Source organism: Oryzias latipes, chromosome 11 (assembly GCF_002234675.1).
Source record: "Oryzias latipes chromosome 11, ASM223467v1".
Lineage (NCBI taxonomy): Eukaryota > Metazoa > Chordata > Actinopteri > Beloniformes > Adrianichthyidae > Oryzias > Oryzias latipes.
Genome location: NC_019869.2, coordinates 26,661,843 through 26,687,610, shown reverse-complemented (window position 1 = coordinate 26,687,610; position 25,768 = coordinate 26,661,843). Strand labels below are relative to the sequence as shown.

General features: G+C 44.5%; 1 protein-coding gene across 1 annotated transcript; it reads left to right on the top strand.

Moving 5' to 3' along the window:
- Nucleotides 1–21,826: 21,826 nt before the first annotated feature.
- Nucleotides 21,827–24,103, top strand: LOC101173561 (MARCKS-related protein). Its single transcript, XM_004074420.3, has 2 exons — nucleotides 21,827–22,134; nucleotides 22,789–24,103. Exons 1-2 carry the CDS (start codon nucleotides 22,045–22,047, stop codon nucleotides 23,326–23,328), a joined length of 630 nt encoding a protein of 209 aa, XP_004074468.1. The 5' UTR covers nucleotides 21,827–22,044; the 3' UTR covers nucleotides 23,329–24,103.
- Nucleotides 24,104–25,768: the final 1,665 nt, after the last annotated feature.

Genomic DNA, 25,768 nt, shown 5'->3' with positions numbered 1-25,768 from the left:
ACCATGCTCCACTCACTTCTCTGTTATGCTGACAGTAATGTAATGAGCTTCTACACTTGTGGAAAATGCTTTGCTGCACAAATAATCCACTTAAAATTCCCACAATCAAGGATCTGCTCTGCATTCTTCTTGAAGGAAAAATAAAAACACAACAACGCATGACTAAATAATGCAGCTGTGTGTTTTATTCCCTCTGACCTAACATGGGTTCTGAGACTGATTTTCTTTGGCAGCAGCGTGCACCAAGTACTAGTATGGCAAAAAGGACAGATCCCTCCTCCAATGGTCGTGTGAACATGTGCACGGAATTTCATGGGTAATTGATGTCTCCTTTTAAAACCAACACAAGTGACTTAGCTTTTGTGGATCACGTGCATACGGCAGTGACATAAACAGAAAAACCTGCATTTGTGAGCTGCAGTCACCATGGAGACATTATTTTACCAGCATCTCCAGGACATGCTTCAGACACACATGGATGCAAAACAGACCAAGAAGCAGGTCCACGTGAAGACGCTCTCTCAAAGATGCTGGCACACATACATGAATATTTCAGCTCGCTTCAAAACGTGCGACTACAGCCCATCCCCCCAACCCACGACAACCCTGAGCCAAGGCTGGGGTAGCAGAACAGGGGCATGAAGGAGGAGGAAAGAGCAGGAATGATGCAGGAAAGGGGAAGGATGGTGGAGTTAGAGGGTCTGACAGACTGTGAGCATAGCAGGCTGAATGAGTAGAGAGGGTGGGAGAGGACACGGGGGGAATGTAGACAGTGCAGTAAAGTGACAGCTCAGACAGCTCCCTGAAAGTTTTGATTAACATGACACAGCCTGGTTCCTCTTGAAGTCTTGCAAATGTAAAATGCTTATTTGGGTGGGTGGGGGGGGGCAGCGGAGTTTGACGGCAGTTTAACTCCATGAACAGAAATAGAACAACAGCGCTGCTGTCCGTGAGCGAGTTTAGTTAACCTTTGTGTTTATGGCCGTCTGGCTTCCTCTCATTGATGCTAGCACTCTGCAGTTCTCCACGTAGCAGGGAGGGCGCAGCGCTTTTATTACCGACTGCTGCAGTTCAGGTGAAAACGTGCTGACATTTAGCAGAAAAGATTTCTGCTTGGCAGGTCAAGATGCGTCTGCATTGAACACAAAGATGTCCGATCTCCGCCCTCTCTGGTGACAGCATCCACAGAACTCCTCGTCAACACCCAAGAACAAAAGAAAAACGTTCTCTATGTCAAGCCCTCGTGATCATTCCGGGTTGCAGCTATTGGGTCTGTTCCCGTCATAGCTAATCATGACAGGATTGGCTTTTTTATGGACAACAAAAGGATAGAAACGTTTACAAAAACGTATAATTAAGGGAAAAACTAAAAGTGTCTCAAACTAAAAGATATATATATATATATATCATGCAACATCTGAACAGAAGCATGAAAGTGTAAAAAAGCAATCTGACCACCCTGGTTTTCATTCTGCATCCCTGAAAGGCTTTCCCAGTAGCTGGATGGAAACGTGGATGTAACTCACTGCCAGAAGAATAGGTACATATGAAGAACTACTTTCCTTTTGGACACTAAAACAGTCCTGAATAGTTTGAAGCTTGCAAAGAGACTTGGGAAAATGTCAAGTGGATGTTCTTGACAAGCACCTTCTGTTTTCATGTTTCCAGACTCACATTCAGGATGAGGCTTTGATGAGTTCACAAAAACTGGTTGTCTGAATGAAACTCAGTCTTTTCTTTCCTTTTTGTCACATTCTTTTAGCAAAGTGAGATGTTCCATGTTATGGGGGGGCAACATGTGTGGGTGTTTATGATGCAAGCATGTGAAAGCATAGAGCTGAGCAGACTCAACCGTCATGGCGGCAATCTGAGAACCCACTGAGTCAAAGGGGGGGAAGGAAGCCTGCATCCAGACTTCCTGACATTCAGTTAGAAGAAAGAAACAAATGTGGAGACAGCAGACATGCTCATCTGATCTCTGCAAGGGTCACTGTGTCTTCCTGTGAGGGAGGAGGTCAGAGTTCAAGAGGAGGTTGCATGCATGCATTCTAACTGTCTGCATGTTATTCCTGGGTGTGTGATGATGTTAGAAATGTCTGTAAGGCGTCAGGCTTTCCCAAAGTGAGCCACAGCCTCCCTCTCTGTATTATTGTAGCTAAGAAAGGCCGTTCTGAGGCAGCGTCTTTACATTTCAGAGGTTAGAACCTCCATCTGCTTCCACCAAACATTGTCCATCCAGCGTTTTCTCTGTGGACCATTCTGGTGCCAAAAGCTGGATTTAGTGGGCTTCTCTCCTCTTGCTGTTGTCTCAGCAGGCTCACATGTTTTCACAGAAAATCAAGCTAAGCTCCGCCGTTCCTCGTGTAGGGGTCACTGCCCTGTCTCTGATGTTTTGGAATGACCATAAATCAGATCCATCTGGAAGCCGAGAAGACAGAGTTGAGTGGCTGTCGTTGTCTCTTCTGTCAGGATTCCCACTGGGCAGATAGCCACCTACATCGTCCGCTGGCATCCTGTTTCTCAAACATCTGTGTGCACTTGAAATCATAAAAGGAAAAGAAACGTGAAAAAGGAAGGGTTAAAGTGTCAAAGGAGCTCCTCAAACAAAAGCAGATGTCTTTCATCCCCACCCTCATTACTTCCTGAGTTAGATCTGTGAGTATTTGCTGCAGGTCTGATTCCTGATACAGTATGTGTGGTCTTCAGCTCCCACACGTCAACTGACTGACAAATGATTGATCCACGTTGTAGCACAGTGTTTCCTGCTTCAAGCAACGATCTGCTGCATTTCTCTGAGGATCTGTCCGTTCATCCGGTCCTCTGTGCACGTGCATCTGCTGGGGTATTTTAATGCCATTTTTAAGCAACACTGGTTCCTAATTAGAAGTTTCATAACACACAGACCCAAACCTTATCACAGACTTTTACAACCCTTATGACCAGTAGAAGGAAAAGGATCGATGGTCCTGGACTTTACCTTCAGGAGCTGTGTTCATGCAACCACTGCAGCTTCTAACAGTTTGCAACATGACTTCCTGAGTTACAGAGATTCTTTTATCCTTTGAGTTTTCATGAGTTGGAAGGAATCACAAAGTTGCAGTTGTTTACAGCTCAGCAGAAAATCCGCATCTGTGGAAACATTTTCCTTCAGAACTGACATGTCGTTGAAGTTTCAAAGAAAAGGATTACATTTAGGCAAAACTTTGCTTCTGGAGATAATTAAAAACGTATACAAACTTGTTTGTAACATTTTGGAAAAACTCTGACAGGGTTTGAGCATCTTACAAGCCAAGAATATTCCTGCTCTATGACAACTTTGTTAGCGGTCACTGTCAGGAACTGGTGGTGGAGGACCCAAAATGCAGGAGACCAGGTTTGGTGACAGGAAATAAAACATTTAATAAACAAAAAGATGAAAACTATGAGGAGAAGCAAACCAGTGACAAAACAGAGCAGATGACCTGACAAGGAAGAACAGAAACCAAGACACTTGAATAGGCTGAGGGCCATCAACTGAACTGAAGACAGCTGTGGATCATGAACCTGAAGGTGGAGTGACTGACAATAAGGAAACCAAAAACCTGACAAAGAAAACTAAACTACTGAATCCTTACAGTCACAGACCACACATGTGTGATTGGGTACAGAAATGAAAAGCTGGAAATCTGGGTGTAAGACAGGTGCCGACAACCTGAGATCTGCAGGACTCAACAAAACCAGAACCAAATGGCATGACGTTCACACATTTCTACAAAATTCACTATGATTTTATGACAATCACACCACGGAATTCAGACATTTTCAAAATGTAAAAAGTGACATAAATCAGTTGCAGCAGAAAAGCAGTGCAGTTTCCAACCAGAATCACAAACCAAAAGTACTTTATTGCCTCAAATGGTATTGATTCATGTCCTAAAAAACGGATTATTCTAAAAATAAAACTGGCATTTTTATGCAGAATTATCTGCTGGTTCTAGATTTTTTTGTCTTAAAGTAGAAGGTGTTAATCCATAACAAAAATGAAGAATTTGTTTAGCACCAATCTGAATTAGACTTTTGGCGTGTTGCCGTGGGAACCACTGATCTAAGCTGCATTTGAATGCAGTCATGTTTAAAGCTGATGACATAACTTATGCTGCAGAAACATTTCTGCTCCCTGTTTCTTGACCTTTTCCTCTAAAACCTTTGGGTGACACTTTGGATGCCCGACCCTAGCCCACAGGGGGGTGTGGTGCCTCTCCCACTCTGACCTCACTCTGCCTGCCTGCCTGCCTGCGTTCCCTGGACTTAATCCTGATCAAGCATGTCTAGACCTCTCATTACTAGCTCATAATCAGGATGCAGGGAGGGCGGGGGGCCGGGGCAAAAGGCCAAATATTGGCGCTGAAGCCGAGACGAGGCAGAGAGAGTGACCCTGACAGTGACCCACACAGTCCTTTCAATGTTTACCCCCATGGTAAACAGTCCAGCTACACAACCAGACAATGAGGAAGAATACAAAGGGATGGAGAGACAGAGATCAGGCAGGGAGGAGAGGGACCAGACAAAAAGACAAGATTAAGAAGGGATTCCTTTACAAGTATGTTAAAAAAAACTTTTAAAGGAAACCCTTTTATTCTTAAACTTAAACTCAAAACTTTGTTGATGGCTTTTTATGTGTTACAGCTTTTTGTCTCTCATTGTGTTCCAAATAGGTGAGAAGTCCCTTTAAACGACATAAAATGCCAAAATAAAACCTTTTCCCAGGAAATCCTGTTGCTGTGGCTACCCAGCAACATCGTACACTAAACCTCGTTACCACACATTCACCATGTGGGCTGAACCAAAGCTCCTTTAAAGCACATAAATATTGAGTTTTGAGATTAGTACCAACGAGTGAACATGTCAGTGCTGAAAACCTTTTCACTGTTTTTACTCTTTCTAACATTTACCTGATTCTCACTGCCCCCCCCCCCCCATACACAGACAGGTGAGCGTGCTCAGACATCATCGGTTGTTACAGCTGAAGTTGGAGGGGAATTTTTTTTGAAGCAAAGGACGCAGTAATTTTTAATACGCTGTTGTAATTTTGTTGGAGCTTTAATTCGTGCATAGTGAGAGGCGAGTTGGATTGATCGGCAGGTGAGTGGACTGTTGTCGTGTTGGCCCGAGGGAGGTGGAATCGTTGTGGTGCCACTTCCAGCTTGGTTTGCTGCCCAGAGTCTCATGAGGGACATCAGATACTTGAAGGGGGCTGTTGGTTGGTTGATAAATATCTGTTTTCCTGGATTCATACTCTTTCCAACTAACTAGCACTTTAATCTGCACCCGGCGTCTTTGCTCTCTCTCTGACACTCAAAATCTTGTCTGTCTGATCTGAAGAAGTCCTGGAGTCGGCCTTGGCACGGACTCATCCCTTAAATCCACATGTCTCATAAAAGCAGAGGAGCTGGGTTACATTGCAGGATGATGGAAGCCTCTGTCTGTAAGCATCTGGCCTCTTCTCTTTCCCTCTTCCTCTGCTGCTCTTTCTTCATCCTCTTGTCCTTTGCTTTTCTTCTTTAGTTCCACTCCTCCCTTTATTTTCATGTTTTGTTCCTACTATAATAAATTGGCATTCTTCTCTTTTATTCACAGATCGTACATCTCTTCTTGACCTTCTGTTTGCAGCCTCCCAGCTGGTTCTGGTTTTAGTCCTTAAAATTGTGGTCTAAGGTTCTCTGGCAGAGCTGGACAGTTCTTCTGACCATCTTCGTCTGATGTTCATGTCTGCGGCTTAACAATATGTTCCTAATTGGCTGTTTGGGTAGCATTCAATGTGTTAATTGCTTCCCTGTGAAAGTGTGAATAATGAGCTGACCGAGCCCCATGGGGGAATTCTGTTGTCTTTGCTGTCAATCTCTGCCGTCAATAAAGAGTGATGCATTCATCATTTACGAGAAAAATGGACTGAAATATTTCTAAGGAAAATGTCCAAAATGAACCTTTAGGGCAAATCCTGAATGTCAGGTTTTACCTGACTGGTCAGAGTCAGACAAGAGTGACAAGGAACTAAAGGACTCAATGAAGCTGACTGGAAGAACCACACAGCTTCAGCAAATGATCTTTTGAGGATACTATTGTCAAAAACAAGATGTGGCCAAGGTAGAGGAAGAAAAACCTGAAGAGCAGCTGGTCCTGCTGCTGCATATCTTTACCATCCTCCTCACTTTTCCTCGTTTACACAAAACAGATTTGGGTGAGGGAAGCTCGTTGGTCAGAGAGAGTCCAGTTTCCAGCTGCTTATATCAGTTTGTCGTCTTTCTGTGATAGTTTCTAAAATTGAAAATAAGACAAAATAGAGTGTTCTGATTGAGAACATTTTGGATCTTTGAATGTTCCTTTTGATCATCTTCAACCTGCTTCATGTGTTTGAATTCTGATGGACTGGTTAGCACTCTCACCTCACAGCGAGACGGTACAAATCCCAGCGGTGACCTCTCTTTGTGGAGTTTGAATGTTCTTCCCTTCATTTGTGGGTTTTTTCTCCAGGCTCTCTGGCTTCCTCCCATAGTCCAGAAACATGCTTCACAGGTTCATTGGTTACTGTAAAGTGTCCCTAGGTGTGAATGTGTGGCAGTGATTGCATGAGACAGGCTGGAAGCCTGTCCAGGATGAACCCCGCCATCACCCAACAGTAGCCGGGTTAGGCTCCGGCAACTGATATAGCGGGTTCAGACTGGACGGACGGATGGATGGATGATGGAGTAATGAGCTGTCTAGGTTGTGCCCCTCCCCTTGCCCCCCACAACCCTGCACTGGACACAGCAGGTATTACTAAGAGATGCATGGCTGTTTTAGATCATTGTTCTTGCGTCAAACATTGTTTCCAGTGATCAGCTCGGGTTCCCAGTTATTCTAACAACAACCTCAATCATTTGTTTTTACTTGAACTTCTTAAAAATGGTGATAGGTTTTTAGATTAGAGACAGTTTTGCTACGAAACAACAGATTAGCTGATCACTAAAGAGAATCTGAGCTACACAACCCCCTCTGCTCCTCCATATTCTGACTTCGACTTCCACAAAAACTGCCGGCAATTCCAGGAATGTTTATCAATGAATCTTGAAACGGTTGCATTGTGTCCTGTGTGATAAAGTGGCAAAATCAATGCAGAGACGCATCTGTGTCCCAGTGTGCTGTTTACATTGCAGTGAAGAAGCAGGTCATTAACATTCTCATCATTGTTCCAAGGCTCTTCTCAGACGGCGGGTTCCATCTCAATGGGTTTCTGGTTGAGACGGCGGAGGAGTTAGCAAGCTTATCTTGCATCATGTAAGTCTGGCACATGTGAACTCAGAACAGCCAGGCTGCTCTAAGTCATGTAGTGGCACGTTGGTCACTGATAAGACCAGCATTTAACCTCACACATGCACTTCATCTTCCCGCCCGCTTCACATTCTCCTCTCCTTTTAATTGAGAGTAGGAATGCCCCCACACAGATAAACAAGACCTATTGATTCAGTGTAATTTGACTCAGTGGGTGCCATAATGACATTATAGAGCAGGACCAGAGAGCGTGTTTGTCCATCAGCATGTGTGTGTGTGTTCAGCAGTGAATGATGACAGATTACGCTGCTGTACCAGGGGACTCTAGCTGATTGGAAACTGATATGGAAGAAGAGGAAGATGGAGAGAAAGACGAAAAGAGGGAGCAGAGAGCTAGCAAAAGAAGAGGGAGTGTGTTTATGTATGAAGAGGTAGCCTCATGAAACGAGGAATAAATTGCTCTGCTCTCATGAGGGTTTGTGATGGACATAAAAACCAACTATCTGTATAAAAACCTGAAGCCATCAATGAGAAGGATGTTTCACTGACCGAACAGCCCAAAAGGAAAAAGGGGATCTTCAACATTAGCAGAATTCTGAACACGTTCCAATGGATCAGCCATCTGCTGATCACAGGCAGATGGACATTCCTTACCTTTGGTACATGGACAGTTTCATGTTAAACTTCCCGTTCTCCTCTGCCAAATCCTAACAGCTTCACTTTTTAGACAAAAATCTCAAAAGGTGAGAAAATCTCCCAGGCAGAAATTTCCACCTGAGTTATCGGATGCTGAAAAGTAGGTGAACGAATTCTGCACAGGCCAGCAACCTGTCCATCACCCAACGGTAGCCGGGTTAGGCTCCGGCAACTGATATAGCAGGTCCAGACTGGATGGATCAGGCTTACTCACAGGTTTGTCTGAACCACTCTGCTGCAGATCAATCAGAGAAACCTCATTTCCCCTGAGCCATACCATACAGTCCACTGCAGTTTAGAACGGTCCAGGCAATTAAGGCGAGAGTTTCCGTTTAAAGATGAAGATGTCACAGCAGGGTCAAGGTCCCCCTATCTCACACACATCTAGGTGTCCGTAATTTGTTCTCCACATTTGACCTATCCCCTGGTGGAGCGGTGACACATTTGGTGAGACCCATTTGGTGGATTAACCCCCCAATCCAACTCCCCAATGCTGAGTTTCAAGCAGGGAGGCATTGGGTCCTGTTTTTAGAGTCTTTGGTATGACTCTGCCTGCCATTTGAACTCACGACCTTCCGGTCACAGGGCGGACACTCTTCCACAAGGCCACTGAGCAGTTCGACTATAGTGAATGCGAAGCTAACAACAGCAGCTCATTTTTTTCCACTTGTCTTTTCGACAAGAGACACAAAGCATTGAATGTTGTTTGAGACAAAACTGCTGTCAGCGAAAAGGAATACGCTGGGGCTGGTTTAGAACCTTCTTCTTTTATCATAATGACCTTCAGCCAATCAACAGGTTTCAACAGTAGCTCTTCCCTAACCTGTCTGCTCCATTTTTCTATGGACCCACCATCAACAGGGGTCCAAAAGCTAGACCATGGTTCGGTCTAGCTTAATGGGTCCATTTTATGACAGAAATGCTCAAAATACCGAAGTGTACTGGAGTGGACCATGGACCATTTCCACTGAGTGGACCATGACACTCAGGGGAAACGAGGGTTTAGATTCCTCATGTGAGTTTCTGCACCAGCACAGATGATGATCAGTTTTCTAAGGCCTCCTGCTTCTTCAAGACCATAAATGTACCTAAAACCATAAAGATATTACCACGTTGGGCTGTGGACTGTTAAGGTAACTATGTTAACTGAGGGATGCTGACAAAGTCCCCTTTATTTAGACTGACTGTCTTCTACTGTGGAGAAAACTTCAGTTGATTTGCTGCTACAGAAAACAGGACCCTTGCAAACACTGTGCAGATTTGACTCAAAACTCTTCCTTTGTGTGTGTGCTTATATGCAGACGGTTCATGTGTCGTTGATGTGATGAGGCCAGTCGCTGTCACACATTTAAATTTCTGCTACTAGCGCTCATCATCATCTACCAAAGAAGACGTCGACGTCCTGTTCAGGCCGTGGAGCGGCGAGATCCGCACACGTGGGAGTGGCCATGGATGGAGCGGTTTTGGGAAATGGTGGGAGGTGATTTTGCAGAGGAGCTGTGTATCCAACAATTCCACACGACACGCTCAACTTTTGATGAGCTGTGGGACGCTGTGGGACCTCTGGTGGCGCCGCTGTGCAATGCCCAACGCCGCCAGTTCCTACCAAGAAGAGCGCTGCCATCCAGTTGTTGGTCATGTGACTCCTTTAATTCAAAAAAAGTATTTCCTTTGCAGTTTTATGAAATATAGAGATTTCGATATGCCTGACAAACCACCTCCAAGCTCAAAAGCCTTTTTTGATAAACACGATTTTTTTCCAAGATTGCCGTGTTTCCATTATGTGAATTTATTATTGCAAATCCAATTTGTGCAATTTCAACTTGAAGATGCAGCTGGTGTCAATGAAGGGTTGAGCTGCCAACAGAATAATGGAAAGTAGGGTTCACAGTAGTGGAGACAGGCTTTATTTTCACAGTCGAAACATGTTTTTGTTCGTGTGTCTCCCGTCTGTACAATTCATTTCTGTCGTATTTGCTTCAGCAGGAATGATTGAAAATTATGATGAAATTTAGTTTTTGTACTCCACTGTTAGGAAGGGGGCATCCGGGTGAAGGAACGTCTCAACCCTGCTGTCAGGGAACGGCAGCATCATGTCTGTCTGCCACATGAGCAGCCATTTGTGCAGAACTAGGTCAACACCCCTCTTCGTTTCTCTTTGCTGTTTACCTTGTCTCTGTTTCTGGTTGTCAGCTCCTCCTACTGTCATTTACATAATCAGCATAATGAAGCACCCCACCCTTAAAGTTGCTGTCTTTCGCACTAATAGATCTTTTGAAGACAGAGATGTTTTGATGAAAGGGAAAAGGTACTAGTATCTGTTTTAAGGTTTGGGCAACACCTTCAACTTTCTTTTCAAGCTTTCTTTATTTTTTTTATGACACAGAAAACAATCTAATCACCAGAGATGATTAATTCAATGTGGTGAGTGTGCTTGTCTCCAAAAACGGCTAAAATCCAACAGGAGAGCAGGAGGCTGAGCTTCCATCCTCCATCTCCTCGTTCTCTATTCAGCCTCATCCATGGGCATGCAGCCCCTCCCCCACTGGTCATGTGCCAGCCTGGAGGCTGTGCTTGGAGGGCAAAGTGTGTGTGTGTGTGGGGGGGGGGGGGGGGCATCTATGTGTGTGAACATCTTTGCATGTGTGTGTGTAGTGGGTTACCGTGGACAGTTTCACTGTCTCCTTAGCGCTGTCTCAGTCTTTTCATCAAAAACTGTCAGACACGTTCAGACTAGGACTATCAAACAGACTCACCTTTATGAAGGAAGCGGGACAAACACTTTCACACCTTTGTTGGGTTTGGTTTGTTCTGCTGTCTTGAGACAGCAGCTCATCTACAACATAGCAGCTTCCTGTTTGTGACAAACAATGACCAAAAGAGAAAAACACGATGGCAATAACAATCTGGCTATATTCTCAACCTCGGATGCACTTCATAACTTTGATTTCAGCCTATCTGAACAGGCTTGAAGAACTTTTGTCTGACGGTCATTTTATTGGACCGTCAGCATGACCCGACACAATGCCAGTGCTGCCCACACCCATGTTCCATGTTTGACCACTCACACCAGACTTGCTAACTAGAAGCTCTGTTGTCTTCAGACAGCCATAACCTGAGGAGAAGATCCCACACAATCACCCAAGAACAGTCTGAAGATATAAGAGATCTAAGATTATTGGGCTTCATAGGTGGGTTTTTTCTTGTATCTGTTGTAATTATTCATTCATCCTCTAAACACGTTTTGTCCCTTTCAGGGTCACAGGGCTGCTGGAGCCTATCCACTCGTGGGTGAAAGCAGGGGACATCCTGGACAGGTCTGTCGCCTTATAGGTTAGTAGAAGGATTTTGAACTTGGATGAGTTTTTCAGCATCACTCTTAGAAAGTATATTTCTGATCTTAGCTATATTGCGCAGGTGAAAAAAAGCGGTTTTACACGCCTGAGATGTGTGAGCCTTAACCCTTGTGCTATCTTAGATGACCCCACCCTCACATTGACGTGTTCTCTCTACCATGACAAAGGTGGATAAAGGTGGAAAGATTTCATGTAATCTATGGACACCAGTGAAGATCACAAATCATTGAAGAAAAAAGGTTCAGAGCACTGTCTAGTGGGTCTAGATGACCCAACTCCCAACGTTAAAGTGCCTAAGATCGAACAAGGGTTACATGATAAATCGTGGTCAGACAGAGCATCTCTCAGGACTTTAGGACCTTGTATAATGACCTCAGTTTTTTTCTGGGTTCAGGAGAAGGTAGTCATTGTCATATTGTTTTGCCCTCAGTAATTTATCATTATGTTTATTTATTTCTGCACCGTGAGTGAGAGGGAGAGACAGAATGATGAGGGACCCCCTTGTGATGTGTAATGTTGTGTGGTCCAATATATAAAAATATAAAAAGAAAATGACAACAACAACAACAGAATTTATGGTGAGTGTTGTTTCAGTCTTATCCAACTAATTTACTCAAATTTAGCATAAGTTTAAGATATCACTGCATAAGTAAAATCAGTAGTGTTTAATGATCTGGGAGGACAGATATAATTGCATGGTGGGCCTGAGGGCCTTGACTTTGACACATGCGGTGTACACTCTCTCCTGCTAGCTTACAGCCTCTCACAACCGCAACCCAACATTAGAGGTACAATAAAAGTGGCGAGAAATATTGGATATAGTGATGGACAAACTAAAGCTTTCTGAACCACTGAACCAAAATGAATCAAATTGTGTTGAAATATTTCAGGGTTGTGAAGCATTTGACAAACTGAAACTAGTGACATCTATTGGTCAGACTACAAAATTGCATCAGAGTGGAAACATAAAGACCAGCATGTGATGACAGTCATTGTGTGAGTTCAGTCATGTGTTGTAATAAAACGTTTATGATTTCCAAAATCTGTTTCTTTCATATTCATATTCATAACAAAGTTATCACATCGTGACAACTTTATAAAAATTGGTAAAGCAAATACTGTTTGTTTGCAAGATTAGTTTCAAAAATAAATTAGATATTTAATAGTATTATTACGATGACATGTTAAAAAACCTAAAAACCCCATTTTTACTGGAGTGAGTCTTTGCCTTTACTTCCTGTTGGTCAGTGCAGCTTTGACAGCTGATTTTCTGACATGTAAAAGTTCCTAATGAATTATCAGATAGTGGCTCCTCTTGAGCTTGTCTTTGCTTGTCAAAGATGACTTAGTTTGAAACCCCAGTGTGATCTAAGTGTTGTGAAAGACAGTTGTTCCTGTTTCGGCACAACGCTTCCTCTCATAAGGATGTGTGAGGCATGCTTTGAGGAGAACTTTGAGATTGTGGGTTTTCCATATTTGACTCAGAGTGATGTCTATCTCTTTACAAATGACTGTGCTGGGGTTTGACAAAGGCATCAGATGAAAATAGATCCTTGTACAGTGCAGCTTCAGCAGTCAAAACGGTGCATGTTTTAGTGTGTGTGTGTGTGTGTGTGTGTGTGTGTGTGTGTGTGTGTGTGTGTGTGTGTGTGTGTGTGTGTGTGTGTGTGTGTGTGTGTGTGTGTGTGCTAGTGTGTGTGTCAGCAGGCCAGTCAGAGCAGTACAGCTGTAACATTAGTGGGTCAGTGTGCCATCAACCCATTCATCAGCACTTCTCTCTCGGCTTGACTCTCCCTCCTGACTCACTCTCATCCTCCCATCCCTCCTTACCTATGCCCCCCTCCCCCTTGGTCTCCAGCTCACTCTGTAGATCTGGGAGTCCACACTTGGAAGGATTCCAAGCCCTAAAGGAATTTCCTTAAAGCTGAAAATCCTGCTGGAAACCTCCAACAGACAAAAGGCAGCATGTCGAATAAAGATCAGATAGCAGATTTTATATCTGGGGGCATGAAAAAGATTCTTTTGACAACATGTCAAAAGAATGTTTACCTTCTCTCCCACTAGTTTACAGCCCCACACAACCCCAGTCTAACGTTAGCGGTGCAACGAAAATGGGGATCAATGTCAGATCTATCCAGCTGTAGTTTAGATCCAGATTTCAGCTCAGACCAAGAAAACAAAGACGTTCATGGATAAATATGTCTGACAGTGGATGATCAGAATGGAGCCGAGCAGGGAGACTGTGGTTTGCTGACTGTAGCATGAGAAAAATGCTCCAAAAACATGTTTAAAAAAGCAACAAAACAATCTTCATTCATTTTCAACTAAAATGTCCAGGTGTCGGCTGGCCTGGGAACGCCTCGGGGTCCCCCCAGAGGAGCTGGAGCAAGGGCATGGGGCAAGGGAAGCCTGGGATTCTGGGCATCTCTGCTTAGACTGCTGCCCCCGCGACCCGGTACCGGATGAGCGGAGGAAGATGGATGAATGGATGGATGTCCAGGTGTAGCTCAGGTTTCAGAACGCCTAACATGCTGAGAGTCAACATTGACTGTGTTGATGGCAGATAAACAATGACCTAAAAGAATAGGATAGAACATTAAATTATGAATTTTTAACATTTGTGAAATGGACGGGGCAAATCTGTCTGGTGGTTTTTGGGACACGCCCTGTTAGTGCACACTAGAGTTGAGGATCTGACGATCACCTGGATATCAAAACACCACCTGCCTTTCTCTGAACAATTTTAATCCTAACTGAAAAGATTGCTGCCCTTTGACCGACTGGTGACCAGTCCAGGGTGCATCCCGTCTCCGTCTAACAGTTATTGGGACAGGCCCCAGCAACCACATGACCCCAAAAGTGACTCAGCAAATTTGGTAAATGGATTGATGAATTGATAAATAAATGGATGGATGGATGGATGGATGGATGGATGGATGGATGGATGGATGGATGGATGGATGGATGGCGGATTAATGGATGGATGGATGGATGGATGGATGGATGTAACTGGGACAGGCCCCAGCAACCACATGAACCTAAAAGGGACTCAGCAAATTTGGTAAATGGATTGATGGATTGATAAATAGATGGATGGATGCAAGGATGGATGGATGGATGGATGGATGGATGGATGGATGGATGGATGGATGGATGGATGGATGGATGGATGGATGGATGGATGGAGGATTAATGGATGGATGGATGGAGGATTAATGGATGGATGGATGGATAGATAAATGGATTGATAAATAGATGGATGGATTGATAAATGGGTGGATAAATGGATAAATGGATGGATGGATGGATGGATGGATGGATGGATGGATGGATGGATGGATTGCCACCAAACATGAGCACCATACTCGGTTCTGCTGTGATTAACATCAAACTTTAGCACAGAAGTGAGGCATCTGTTTTGGAACCCAATAGTAACTATTGTAAAAAGCCATTGAAGCCTCTCAGCAGTAAACAATCTTCTTAGCTAAAGTGCATTTGCATTGCATCTTCACAATGGCACACAAAAACGTGTATGCAGTCACATTTGATGAGGGAGTGTTTAGGATCAACCCACTGGAGAGTTCACCGTCCTCCCCAAGAATCCTTTCTTACTGGTGGAACCAGGAATCAAACCACCCAACCTACGTCTAAGATGACATCCACTATATCCCCCAAGCAACAACCATCCTCCTGCATGGGGATTGACTTTCTTTGTCCTCTTCCGTTGACACAAACATGTGACGCTGCGAGTAAAAAGTCCTCCTGCTCATTCTGGCAGAAGTGAAACATTATGGTTGAGGCACAGACACCTGCTGTGAAAAACAACAGTCATTTGGTTCTTTAAACGGTTAAGGATTGAAATATTTTTCTATCCAACAACCAGACTGAACAGACGTTTGCACAGGAATTCCTGTTCATGAGGAGGTATAGTATTTCATAGATGCCCCATCTTTCTTTCTGTTCTTTACCTTGATTGAGATAGAAACCAAATTTCCTGCAGGAAAAAATCTCCGACCTGATAAACCACTTATGCACACGTTGGCACCAATGTGCAGAACATTTTAAGGTTCTGTTGAAACAAACAGACCTTTTATTCTGTTTGCTTTGCATCCCTTTTCACAAGAAAGGACCTTTGCTGAATGCTGGTGCACATTTTTACGATGCACACCTCAGCTCACATGTGGAGCATCAAGCTCCTCCTCCATCAGAGAAGAGATCCTGAATTCATCTCTGCTTTATTTTGCGTGCTTCACTAAAGACAAACCCAATTTATGCTGTGCTGTAGCCCAAAATAAGATGCAAAATGCTTCTCATTGCTCTGCTTTAGTTTAATGTTCGCTCCACCTCCTGCAGGATGAATGCAGGAATGTGAGGTACAGAGGAGGAGACAGAAAAGGAAGAGGAGGAGGTGGATGTGTGCTGCAGCTCTGCTGAATTTGCTCACATGTGTGAAAGAAGAAATTATTTTAGGACTCTTGTGTGGGAGTACACAGATTTAACACACACACACACACAAATACACACATACACTGGAGAAGAGAACTCACAATTACACATGATTCTGACCTACCTTCATTGAATGTTTTCCCCTTTAGCTTCAATGCTTTTTTATACCTGAATTCTTGAAATACATTAAACTGCACACATGCGCTTGGATTTCTTTCTACACACACATCTAAATGTCTGAGAGAGCAAAAGAACAGGCAGAAAAAAGAGAAAAGCCCTCAGCAGCACATGAACAACAAAATGTGTACCTTGTTGTGTCATACTGTGTAAGCATTGTCACTGTGTTGTTATGTAGTAAAAACTGTTGTCATGGTAATAAGCTCAATGCCATGCTCATGTGTCAAAAGGGATTTATACTGGGCTGACACTATTTCCAGGTCCTGCATGTGTGTCTTTGTGTACAAATGCGTGTGGGTGTGAAAGTGCATGTGTGTGTCTGAGTGTGTGTTGAGAAGAGCAGAATGGGAGGTCTGTGGGGAAAAAAAACTTCATGTTGTTTCAACCAAGACAAAAAGCAAAACCTGAAAAGTGAAAGTTGTGAAACTGAAAAACCGGACGATGATGGGATACTCAAACCTGGGGGGGTGGGGGTGGGGGGCACGACTTAAGGTAAAGAAAATGTAAACAAACTTCACACATTCCCTGGAAAAGTTGGATGATGGATACACCCAGACCCCACCACATCCCACCCCGATTCCGCCTCTCTGATCACAAATCAGTCGGTAATGAGATGACACTGAAGTGAAAGTGAAAGTGGTTCCTGTAATAGTAGAACGACAGACGGAAAGCCCCAAACACTTTCTATCGTCATCATCCAAATAACATGTTCATGCGACCTACTTAGCTGCTTTTGCCAGAACTTTAGTGCCGCACAGTCCTCCCTCTCCCATTTCCTCCTGTTTTTGTTGTCCAAACCCCCCCCCCCCACCTCCCAACCCCGACCCCTGACACACCTCATAACCAAGCCAGCTCAAAGCTACTGATGATTATTTTCATTGGTCTCCTCTCTATTTGTCCAGCTTTGACATCTGTCAGCTCAAAGGCTGAGCCATGTGCTGTCTATTATCTGGAAATGATCCTGGAAATGACCCGGCTAGCCTTCAGGCCTAACTGACAGCAGAGAGGTCGGACTTAGATCAGATTAGCTGATGCTCTGTTCATTTTTTTGTGTTTTACATCAACCGTATGGTGGAGGAGACTGAAACATCCATGAACTCTCAGCACATTTGGTCTGTGCTGATGCGCTCCTCAGCCTTCTGTGTCTTCACACACTTCCACTTCTTTACCTTCCAGCCAGACTTGTGATGCTCATCCATAGGCTGACAACCACCAAACAATGGACTCTTTGGGAGAGCGTGCTCAGCATCCACGAATACACTAAGCTTCATTGACTGTTGCAGGATAAAGGGAGAATGGGGGGAGGGGGGGTCCACTGAGAATCTGCTGAAGTAAGAAATAAATGACGACTATCGTGGGATGAAAGGCGCTGGGCAGGTAACCCTGAGATCATAGGATCAAAGAGTGTTAGTGGGTCAGGGCAACAGGAAGGCCCCCTGAGGCTGCCCCACATGACCCAGTGAGAGCTGAGGATTCTCCAATTTGAGCCGAATCAGAAGGGAACTTGCTGGTTCAAGTTCCACTTTTAGACTTCATGTGAGTTCTTGACAAATGTCTTGTTATAGAAAACACACATTCAGCCTTAAACAACTGACAAGATCAACCCGCACACACCTGACAATAAACTGCTCTCCTCTCTATAATCGCCTTGACAACCATCAGCTGTTACCTTTGCACACATGACATCATACTTTCAGCTCCTCTTGTAAACCAGTGAAAACCCATCCTGGAAAGCACCTTCTTTTTCACGTGCGAGAGCGAGGTGGTTTCCCCAGGAGGAACCTGAATGCCCCTCATTATGTAACCGTGCTGCGTAGCCTGACAGACAGGAGAAATGAGAAACGAAAGCCACCGTACATCAGAACCCAGAGTTCCAGTTCCATGCATAACACAGAGGTGCAGAACCCAGAGTTCCAGTTCCATGCATGACACAGAGGTGTAGAACCCAGAGTTGATTCTTTCTCTCCTGCCACACCTTTCTCTATCATTCATGGGTCTGATTCCCCCCACCCCAAACTGTCTCTGAGACACAGACACAGACACAGACTACCCCCCCCTTTGCTTCAGCTGACGCCGTCACACCGTGACCATGGGTGGAGGAGGTGGCAGAGCCTTTCTTTCTTTGAGCCTCTCGTGTGCTGCTGTGACCCCTCTTCCTGTGAGGTCAACGTGTGCAGCTCATCGTGCACGGAAACGTGTGCATGTGGAGGAGATCCTCCGGCCTCAGTCACGGTGCTGGGGCTGAGGAGAGAAGAAAGGGACGCTTGATACCACACTTAACCCTGATGACACTTCTCCTGCTGCCATGCACCCCCCTCAGCACCCAGCTACCTCAGGCCTCGTGAAGAAGCCCATTCACAGGAGAAGATGGCTTGAGGAGACGGGAGAGCCTGCGTGCCTGGCATCCCTGAGCACACAGAGGACACATTATCATGACGTTAACATGGCCAGCTGGATGGATGCAGCCTAATTCTTGAATGAGGAAGTGTTGTTTTCTCCATGAAACAACAAAAGAGAGGCTGAAGAAAAACTCTAGAGGCTAAACGTAAGGGCAGCACATCTCAGGCACTGAACAGTAACATGGATTAACCCTTAAGTCAGGTCCTGGAGAGTCAATGATGTGCAATAGATTCTGGGGTCTGAATGATTTGCCTCTGGTGATGAAACCATGAAATCTACGATTAAGCATTTAATCAAGAAAAAATGTCCTGCCATGAGCTGTAGATGAAAAACACAAGAAAGACCCAAACACATCAGACAGTCAGACACAAACAAAATACATTTCCAAAAAAAAGGCTTAGCTGACAGCTAAACACAGATTCTCAGCCTCAAACAGGCAATTAACTCAAAAAAACTTCTCTGAGCCTTGATTCAAACTTTTCTGTCATGAATATATTTATAAAAATCATGAAAACATTCAACCTGAGAGAGTGATCACAATTTTCTGTTTTTTTATTCCTTCAAAGATTCTCTTTTTTAAATAATAAAATAAAAATATTGAAAGTTTTGGAAAAAAAGACCCTGATGAGGACTAAACTTGCCTTTGCAGGACCTTTGCAGCTGATTTAGTTACAGCCCATGTGTTAAATCAGACATGTCCTTTTCCTGCATACATGCAGAATTAAATGAAGGTGATTAACTGAGCGTTGGGCAGTAATAGGTTTGTTCATCAGGCTGTAGAGCATCACTACCTTTTTTAGATAGTTTTTTAGCTTTATTTGAAGACTGAAGTTAATGAGGGCCACTGTTGGCTGCTGACACACATTTCACCGTTCCCTAAGTCTTGCTAAATCAATTACACTGATTGGCTGCAGTTAAATCAGTTTGGATTTCTGAACACTGAAGTCTTTTCTGGGCGTAACTTAAATTTGTAGCATGAGTGGCTGTGTTAAAGGTGAAGCGTGGAGGAAGAAGATCAGATGGAATGTGCATGATCATCACATTGACATATTTCGCTCCTGGCATGTTGTTGACAGCCAAAGATAAACAACAAATCCACTCATAGAGATGGCTCCACACAGTGTCAGCCCAGCACAGGGCTGGCCTCCCCGTTATGGGCGTCTCACAGACCGGACAACGGCGCAGAGCTTCATTCTCTGTTGTTGTTATGACAGACCTTTTGACTGACGTTTAGATGGTTTCAGACGGGGATGAGTGTGCTGCGTCTGCAGACTGAACTTTTCACCTGAACCTTCAGTAGCAGTTCATGTGCTGGATCATTGCATCCGTTATGCAGGTTGCAGTTTTTCCAGAGGAACTGTGAGCGTGATGTCAGGGCTGTTCATTGTAACATTCTCTGATAATTGGCATGTAAACCAGTTACCTTAAATACTCTAGAGTTGTGTCTGTTTGGGTTCAGATGAAGATTTGTGGTTTTCTTGGTGATGAACACAGATGAAACCAGAAAGGCGGTTCCTGAATTCATGTGTGAGAACTGGAATTGCTGGAATTTTACAAAAAACTTCACTGGATCCCAGCCAGCAAGGCCAAGTGGGCCCCATATGGGTTAAAAGTGGGCAGAAAATGTGGACCCCGAATGGGTTTGTCTGCATTTTCCGTGATGGCCCCACCTGTGTTTGCCCACATTGGCTTACGCCCGGTGCACAGTGTAGCGAGCTCTGCCAGACCCTGGGCGGCGCCGCTCGCTGTGCTGTCCACCAGGCAGCTGGCTAGCATAGCGCGCCAGCCCACGGAGTGGCCACTTAAGCTAATGTGGGCAAACACAGGTGGGGCCACCACGGCAAATGCAGACAAACCAACTCAGGACCCACATTTTCTGCCCACTGTTAAACCACATGGAGCCCACTTGGCCTTGCTGGCTGGGATGTTTACAAGGCTCATGGGAATACTTCCAAGTTAATTTGCAAAGTGCTTAATCAGCTGGAAAAAGTGGAAAGCATAAGAGAATAATAACAATTAAGGCTAATACGGTGATCTGGAATAAATAAAAGCCTAAATAAAAAAAAAAAACCTGTGTCATTTTCTAGGACATAGTTTCTGCAGAGCAGCAGGAGTTCATCAGAAAATTGCCTCTGAATTGTGGGCGGGGTTGTTGATTTCCCATCAACCCTTTGTTTACACTCTCTCCCTCTAGCATACCCTCACAACCCCAACCTAACATTAGCGGTGTAACAAAGTGGCGATCAATGTCAGATCTATCCAGCCGTAGTTCAGATCCAGATTCCAGCTCAGACGAAGAAAACTAAGACGTTCATGGATCTGTTAGTTTGACAGTGGATGATCACAATGGAGCAGAGCAGGAAGACTTTGGCCCTAGTATTTCAGTTTCTACATCACAACAGAGAGCTTTTTTAAACAGCATCATTCTCATCTGCCCCACAATCAGAATAAAGAAATACTCAGAAACATAGTTTTCAGCTGAATTGTTTTTATTTGTTCTACATCATCAAAAAAAACGCTACAAGAAAATATTAAACCACCAAAAATATCACTTTTATTGGATCTTTATTGGGTTTTTAAAAGATGACAACTTTACTAAATAACTCGGAAAAGTTCATGATAGCTGACAAAGGTTAAGTTAACTGAATTATTCCTTAAAACTTCTTGTTAGAAACAGCACAAAAACAACGTTATTGTAACTTTAATAGAAACAAATATCTAGAGGGTTTTTAAGCACTTTCTCTGAATAAAAAGGTCTGAATAGTGCAAACCCCCAACAAAAATGAAAATAATTCTATGCTGACGATGCATTGACAAATGTAGCTGAACTTTGATAACTTTTATTTGTGTAACGTGACCCTGAGTCACCACTTCTGGAAACTTCTGTTTCACTGACTAAAGCCTGAATCAGACTTCCAGTTGAGACAGGGAGCAACTTTGAATCTGAAACCAAAAGAAAGACATGCAAATACGCACACTGGTGCAATTACACACGCACCACCAAACGCACACATCATTTTTTTTGTTGCAACTTTCTGTTCAAAAGTGAGGCTTTAACTAGAAAGTAACACTGAAAAAAGAGAAAGAAGGAAAAAAAGTGTTTGTATTTTTACCACGCTGGCTGAAGGAAACCTTTGTCAGTCAGAAACAAAAAATCATTCCACCAAGTCTTATACTTTTATGTCAATAAATGAATACAACAGTGACTAACTTCAGAATTATTTCATCATTCAGCTGTTTGGTTTTAATGTTTGTACTTTTCAGAATCCTGGAGTTTTCACATCAGCCCGTATTTATTCTACTTATGAATAAAAAGCATCTTCGTTTATCAAAATGAGATCTTCGCTGGGTCCTTTTTTGAGTGAGCGGTGATTGCCCAGTCTGCCACTAGACCGGAGCGTGATTGGCTGAGTCTGGCTAAGCCCCGCCCCTGGGCGGTGCCCGCGGTGTGTTGAAGGGCTGCGTTCACGGAGGCTTTTCTTTAGAGGGTCTGTCTCTCCCGGGGTGCGAGTTCCAAGTCTGGACTAGCGGAGGGAAGGAGCTGCTCTGCGGGACAAAAGCCGCCGCTTCTCGGTCTCTAACCGCGGGAACTAGCTGCTCTTGGCGCTGGATTAGGACGAGGCGCGTGGTTTTCCTTTTTCTTTTTCCTTTGCTTTAGAAGAAGCCGACGTCCACCGAGACAATGGGATCCCAGTCATCCAAGGGGGAGGTGTCCGCCGAGGCCGGCGCCGCCGCAGCAGCGGACGCCGCGGCGGTCAAGACCAACGGACAGGTACTGCCCCTCCTCAGGGCTGGGGGGCATCAACAGGCTGGGGAGGCGGGATGCTTTCAGGGAAAATCGGATGAGTTTATCATCAGCAGGTGGTGTGTGTGTGTGTGTGTGTGTGTGTGTGTGGCCATGAATGAAAAAAACCTCATTATATTTTAGCCTTTATGTTCTGTTCTGTTTTTAGGGATTAAAGTTGCTCATATGACAGTATGACCCCCCCTCCATCACTACGATCAGGATAATGCCTAGAAGCGGTGGGGGGGGGGGGGGGGCTACTCCTCCGTTCTCTCATTTAAAAACGGGACTTTCCCAAATGTCATGTTAGATGAGTAAAACACAGATTTTTACAAATCATTTGGTTTTATTTCTGTGCGATGTTTTTGTCTTCAAACGTGAAGGAGGAGGATCAGGTTTAGTGTTTTCTCCCATCAGGAACCCCAGCCTCTTTGTTGGCTGGATGTCTGTCTGGTACCCAGACCCTGCAGCTCTGCTGCCGCCTACTGTGACATCCGAGTACTGCAAGGCGTCGCCTCTGTCGGGCTCGACGGATGAACAAAAAAAAAAATTTGAAATTTTAGAGCTCCACATCCCAGCCCCTGAACGTCAATCCACATGATTTTTCTGTAAAACCTGAATTATTTCTGTTGTCTTCTGCAGGAGAACGGGCATGTGAAAACCAACGGCGATGTCTCCTCAAAGGCTGACGGAGATGCCGCCGCCACCAACGGCTCAGCTGAAGCTGCCAAGGAGCCCGAGGCCGGAGCAGGCGGGGACGCCATTGAGCCGGCCCCCGCCGCAGACGGGGAAGCCACCAAACCCGAAGGCGAGGCTGCGGCAAAGGAAACCCCCAAGAAGAAAAAGAAGAAGTTCTCCCTGAAGAAGTCCTTCAACATTAAGCTCAATTTGAAGAAGAGCAAGAAAAGTGAGGTGGTGAAAGAGGAAGGTGCTGCCGCCGCTGCCCCCTCCGAGGAAAAACCTGCTGAGAACGGAGCTGCGGCCCCTGCTGAGGAGAAGAAGGAGGAAGTGAAAGAGGAGGATGCTGCGGCTGCAGCTGAGGCTCCAAAGGCAGAAGAGGGGCCAGCGAAAGAGGAGACCCCCAAGGAGGAGGCTAAGGAGGCAGCTGCTCCGGCCCCCGAGGCCACGAAACCAGCAGAAGAGAGCAGCTCGACCCCCGCCTCCTCTGAAAAGAAAGAGTGATTGTACTCCTGCTCACAGCGAACTGGCTGAACTGTTTTTCAAGAAAGAGAGAGAGAGATTCTAAGAGTATATATATATTTATATATATATGTGTATATGTATACATATGTATATGGATATATGTATATGTAAATATATACACATGTATGTGAAAGACTCTGTGCCACTTTTCGTCATGATTCCGGACGACAGACTCGACTCACTCCATCACTTCCCTGGTTCCGGCTCGGCATCTGGACGGGTTGCAGGCGGTGGGACGGTCAGCGTGCGGATTCTAACACCCCATGAGGTGAAGCAGGGTGGAGTTCAAACATCTTCTCCCTAAAGCAGCTGATCTAGATGCCCCTCCAAAGGAATGGTGGGATTAGGACACCTCCTCCTCCTGAAATGACTGCTAAAAGAAAAAAAAATCCAAAAGTAAAGAGACTTGCCAACTTTTTACATTCCTATATTTTAACCCAAATATAAAGTATTTTGTGGTGTATTATAGAGAACCATCTTAAAAGATTCAGACAAACTGTCTCGTTTGTTGAAATACAAAAAATAAAGGGTTTTGATTTTTACCTTACTTTAAAAGAAGAACACTTAAGCTTGCTATGTTCACTGTTGCGGTTTGATATGAAGCAGGGTTGTTTGTGTGTCTTGTGTGAGCCTGAATCTGCTTTGTCTCTGTAAATACGTTGGATTGATTTCTGTTCTTTATTTTGCTAATGTTGACAGATGTTACTGGTTTTATTGTAAAGTTCATAATGGTAAATAAATGTTGGTTACCTGGTTTGTTTGTCAATGCTTCTTTCCTCATGCACAGCATGTGTCCATCATCATTCATTCCACATACTGATAGTTTCTACCAATAAAGACCTGAGGGTCAAGCTGACGCACCAGGAGCTGCCGTTGCACCGTGATTATGGACTTCAACAGGAGTGACTGACAGGTGAAGTGTATGAACCCAAGCACGACTGAATAAGCACCAGAAAGAGTCCCTGAACTACGGCATGGACTGACTAAATTCCAGCATAAGTGACTGAATTGCAACAGGAGAGACTGAATTGCAGCAAAAGTGACTAAACTGCAGCAGGGGTGACTGAATTACGACAGAAATGACTGAAGTGCAACAAAGGCGATTGAACTGTAACAGGAGTGACTGAACTGTAAAAGGAATGACTGTGTTGCAGGATGACTGAACTGAAACAGGAGTGTCTGAGGTGTTGCAGGAGTGACTGAATTGCAACAGGACTGACTGAAGTGCAACAAGGGCGATTGAACTGTGACAGGAGTGACTGAATTGAAACAAGAGTGACTGAACTGTAACGGTAATGACTGGGTTGTAACAGGAGTGACTGAATTGCAACAGGACTGATTGAAGTGCATCAAGGACGATTGAACTGTAACAGGAGTGACTGAACTGTAACAGGACTGAGTGAATTGCAACAGGAGTGACTGAACTGCAATGGGAGTGAATGGGTTGTTCCAGGAGTGACCAAATTGCAACAGGAGTGACTGAACTACAACGAGTGCGATTGAACTGTGACAGGAGTGACTGAACTGTAACGGTAATGACTGCGTTGTAACAGGAGTGACTGAATTGCAACAGGACTGACTGAAGTGCAACAAGGACGATTGAACTGTAACAGGAGTGACTGAACTGTAACAGGACTGACTGAACTGTAACAGAAGTGACTGAACTGTAACAGGAACGGCTGGGTTGTTCCAGGAGTGACTGAACTGCAACAGGAGTGACTGAACTCCAATGGGAGTGACTGGGTTGTTTCAGGAGTGACTGAATTGTAACAGGAGTGACTGAACTGTAACAGGAGTGACTGAACTGCAACAGGACTGACTGAAGTGCAACAAGGGCGATTGAACTGTGACAGGAGTGACTGAATTGAAACAAGAGTGACTGAACTGTAACAGGAGTGACTGAACTGCAATGGGAGTGAATGGGTTGTTCCAGGAGTGACTGAATTGCAACAGGAGTGACTGAACTGCAACGAGTGCGATTGAACTGTGACAGGAGTGAATGAACTCTAACAGGAGTGACTGGGTTGTAACAGGAGTGACTGAATTGCAACAGGAGTGACTGAACTGTAACAGGAATGACTGGGTTGTAACAGGAGTGACTGAACTGTAACAGGAGTGACTGAACTGTAACAGAAGTGACTGAACTGCAACAGGAGTGATTGAATTGCAACAGGAGTGACTGAGGTGTTGCAGGAGTGACGGAACTGTAACAGGAGTGACTGAACTGTAACAAGAATGACTGGGTTGTAACAGGAGTGACTGAATTGCAACAGGACTGACTGAAGTGCAACAAGGGCGATTGAACTGTAACAGGAGTGACTGAACTGTAACAGGACTGACTGAACTGTAACAGGAGTGACTGAACTCCAATGGGAGTGACTGGGTTGTTGCAAGAGTGACTGAACTGTAACAGGAGTGA

What these genes read in the sequence shown, in the direction of transcription:
- LOC101173561 (XM_004074420.3), top strand. Translation starts at nt 22,045, where the DNA reads ATGGGATCCCAGTCATCCAAGGGGGAGGTGTCCGCCGAGGCCGGCGCC. An exon ending in CGGTCAAGACCAACGGACAG is followed by an intron (nt 22,135 to 22,788) that starts GTACTGCCCCTC and finishes TGTCTTCTGCAG; the next exon opens with GAGAACGGGCATGTGAAAAC.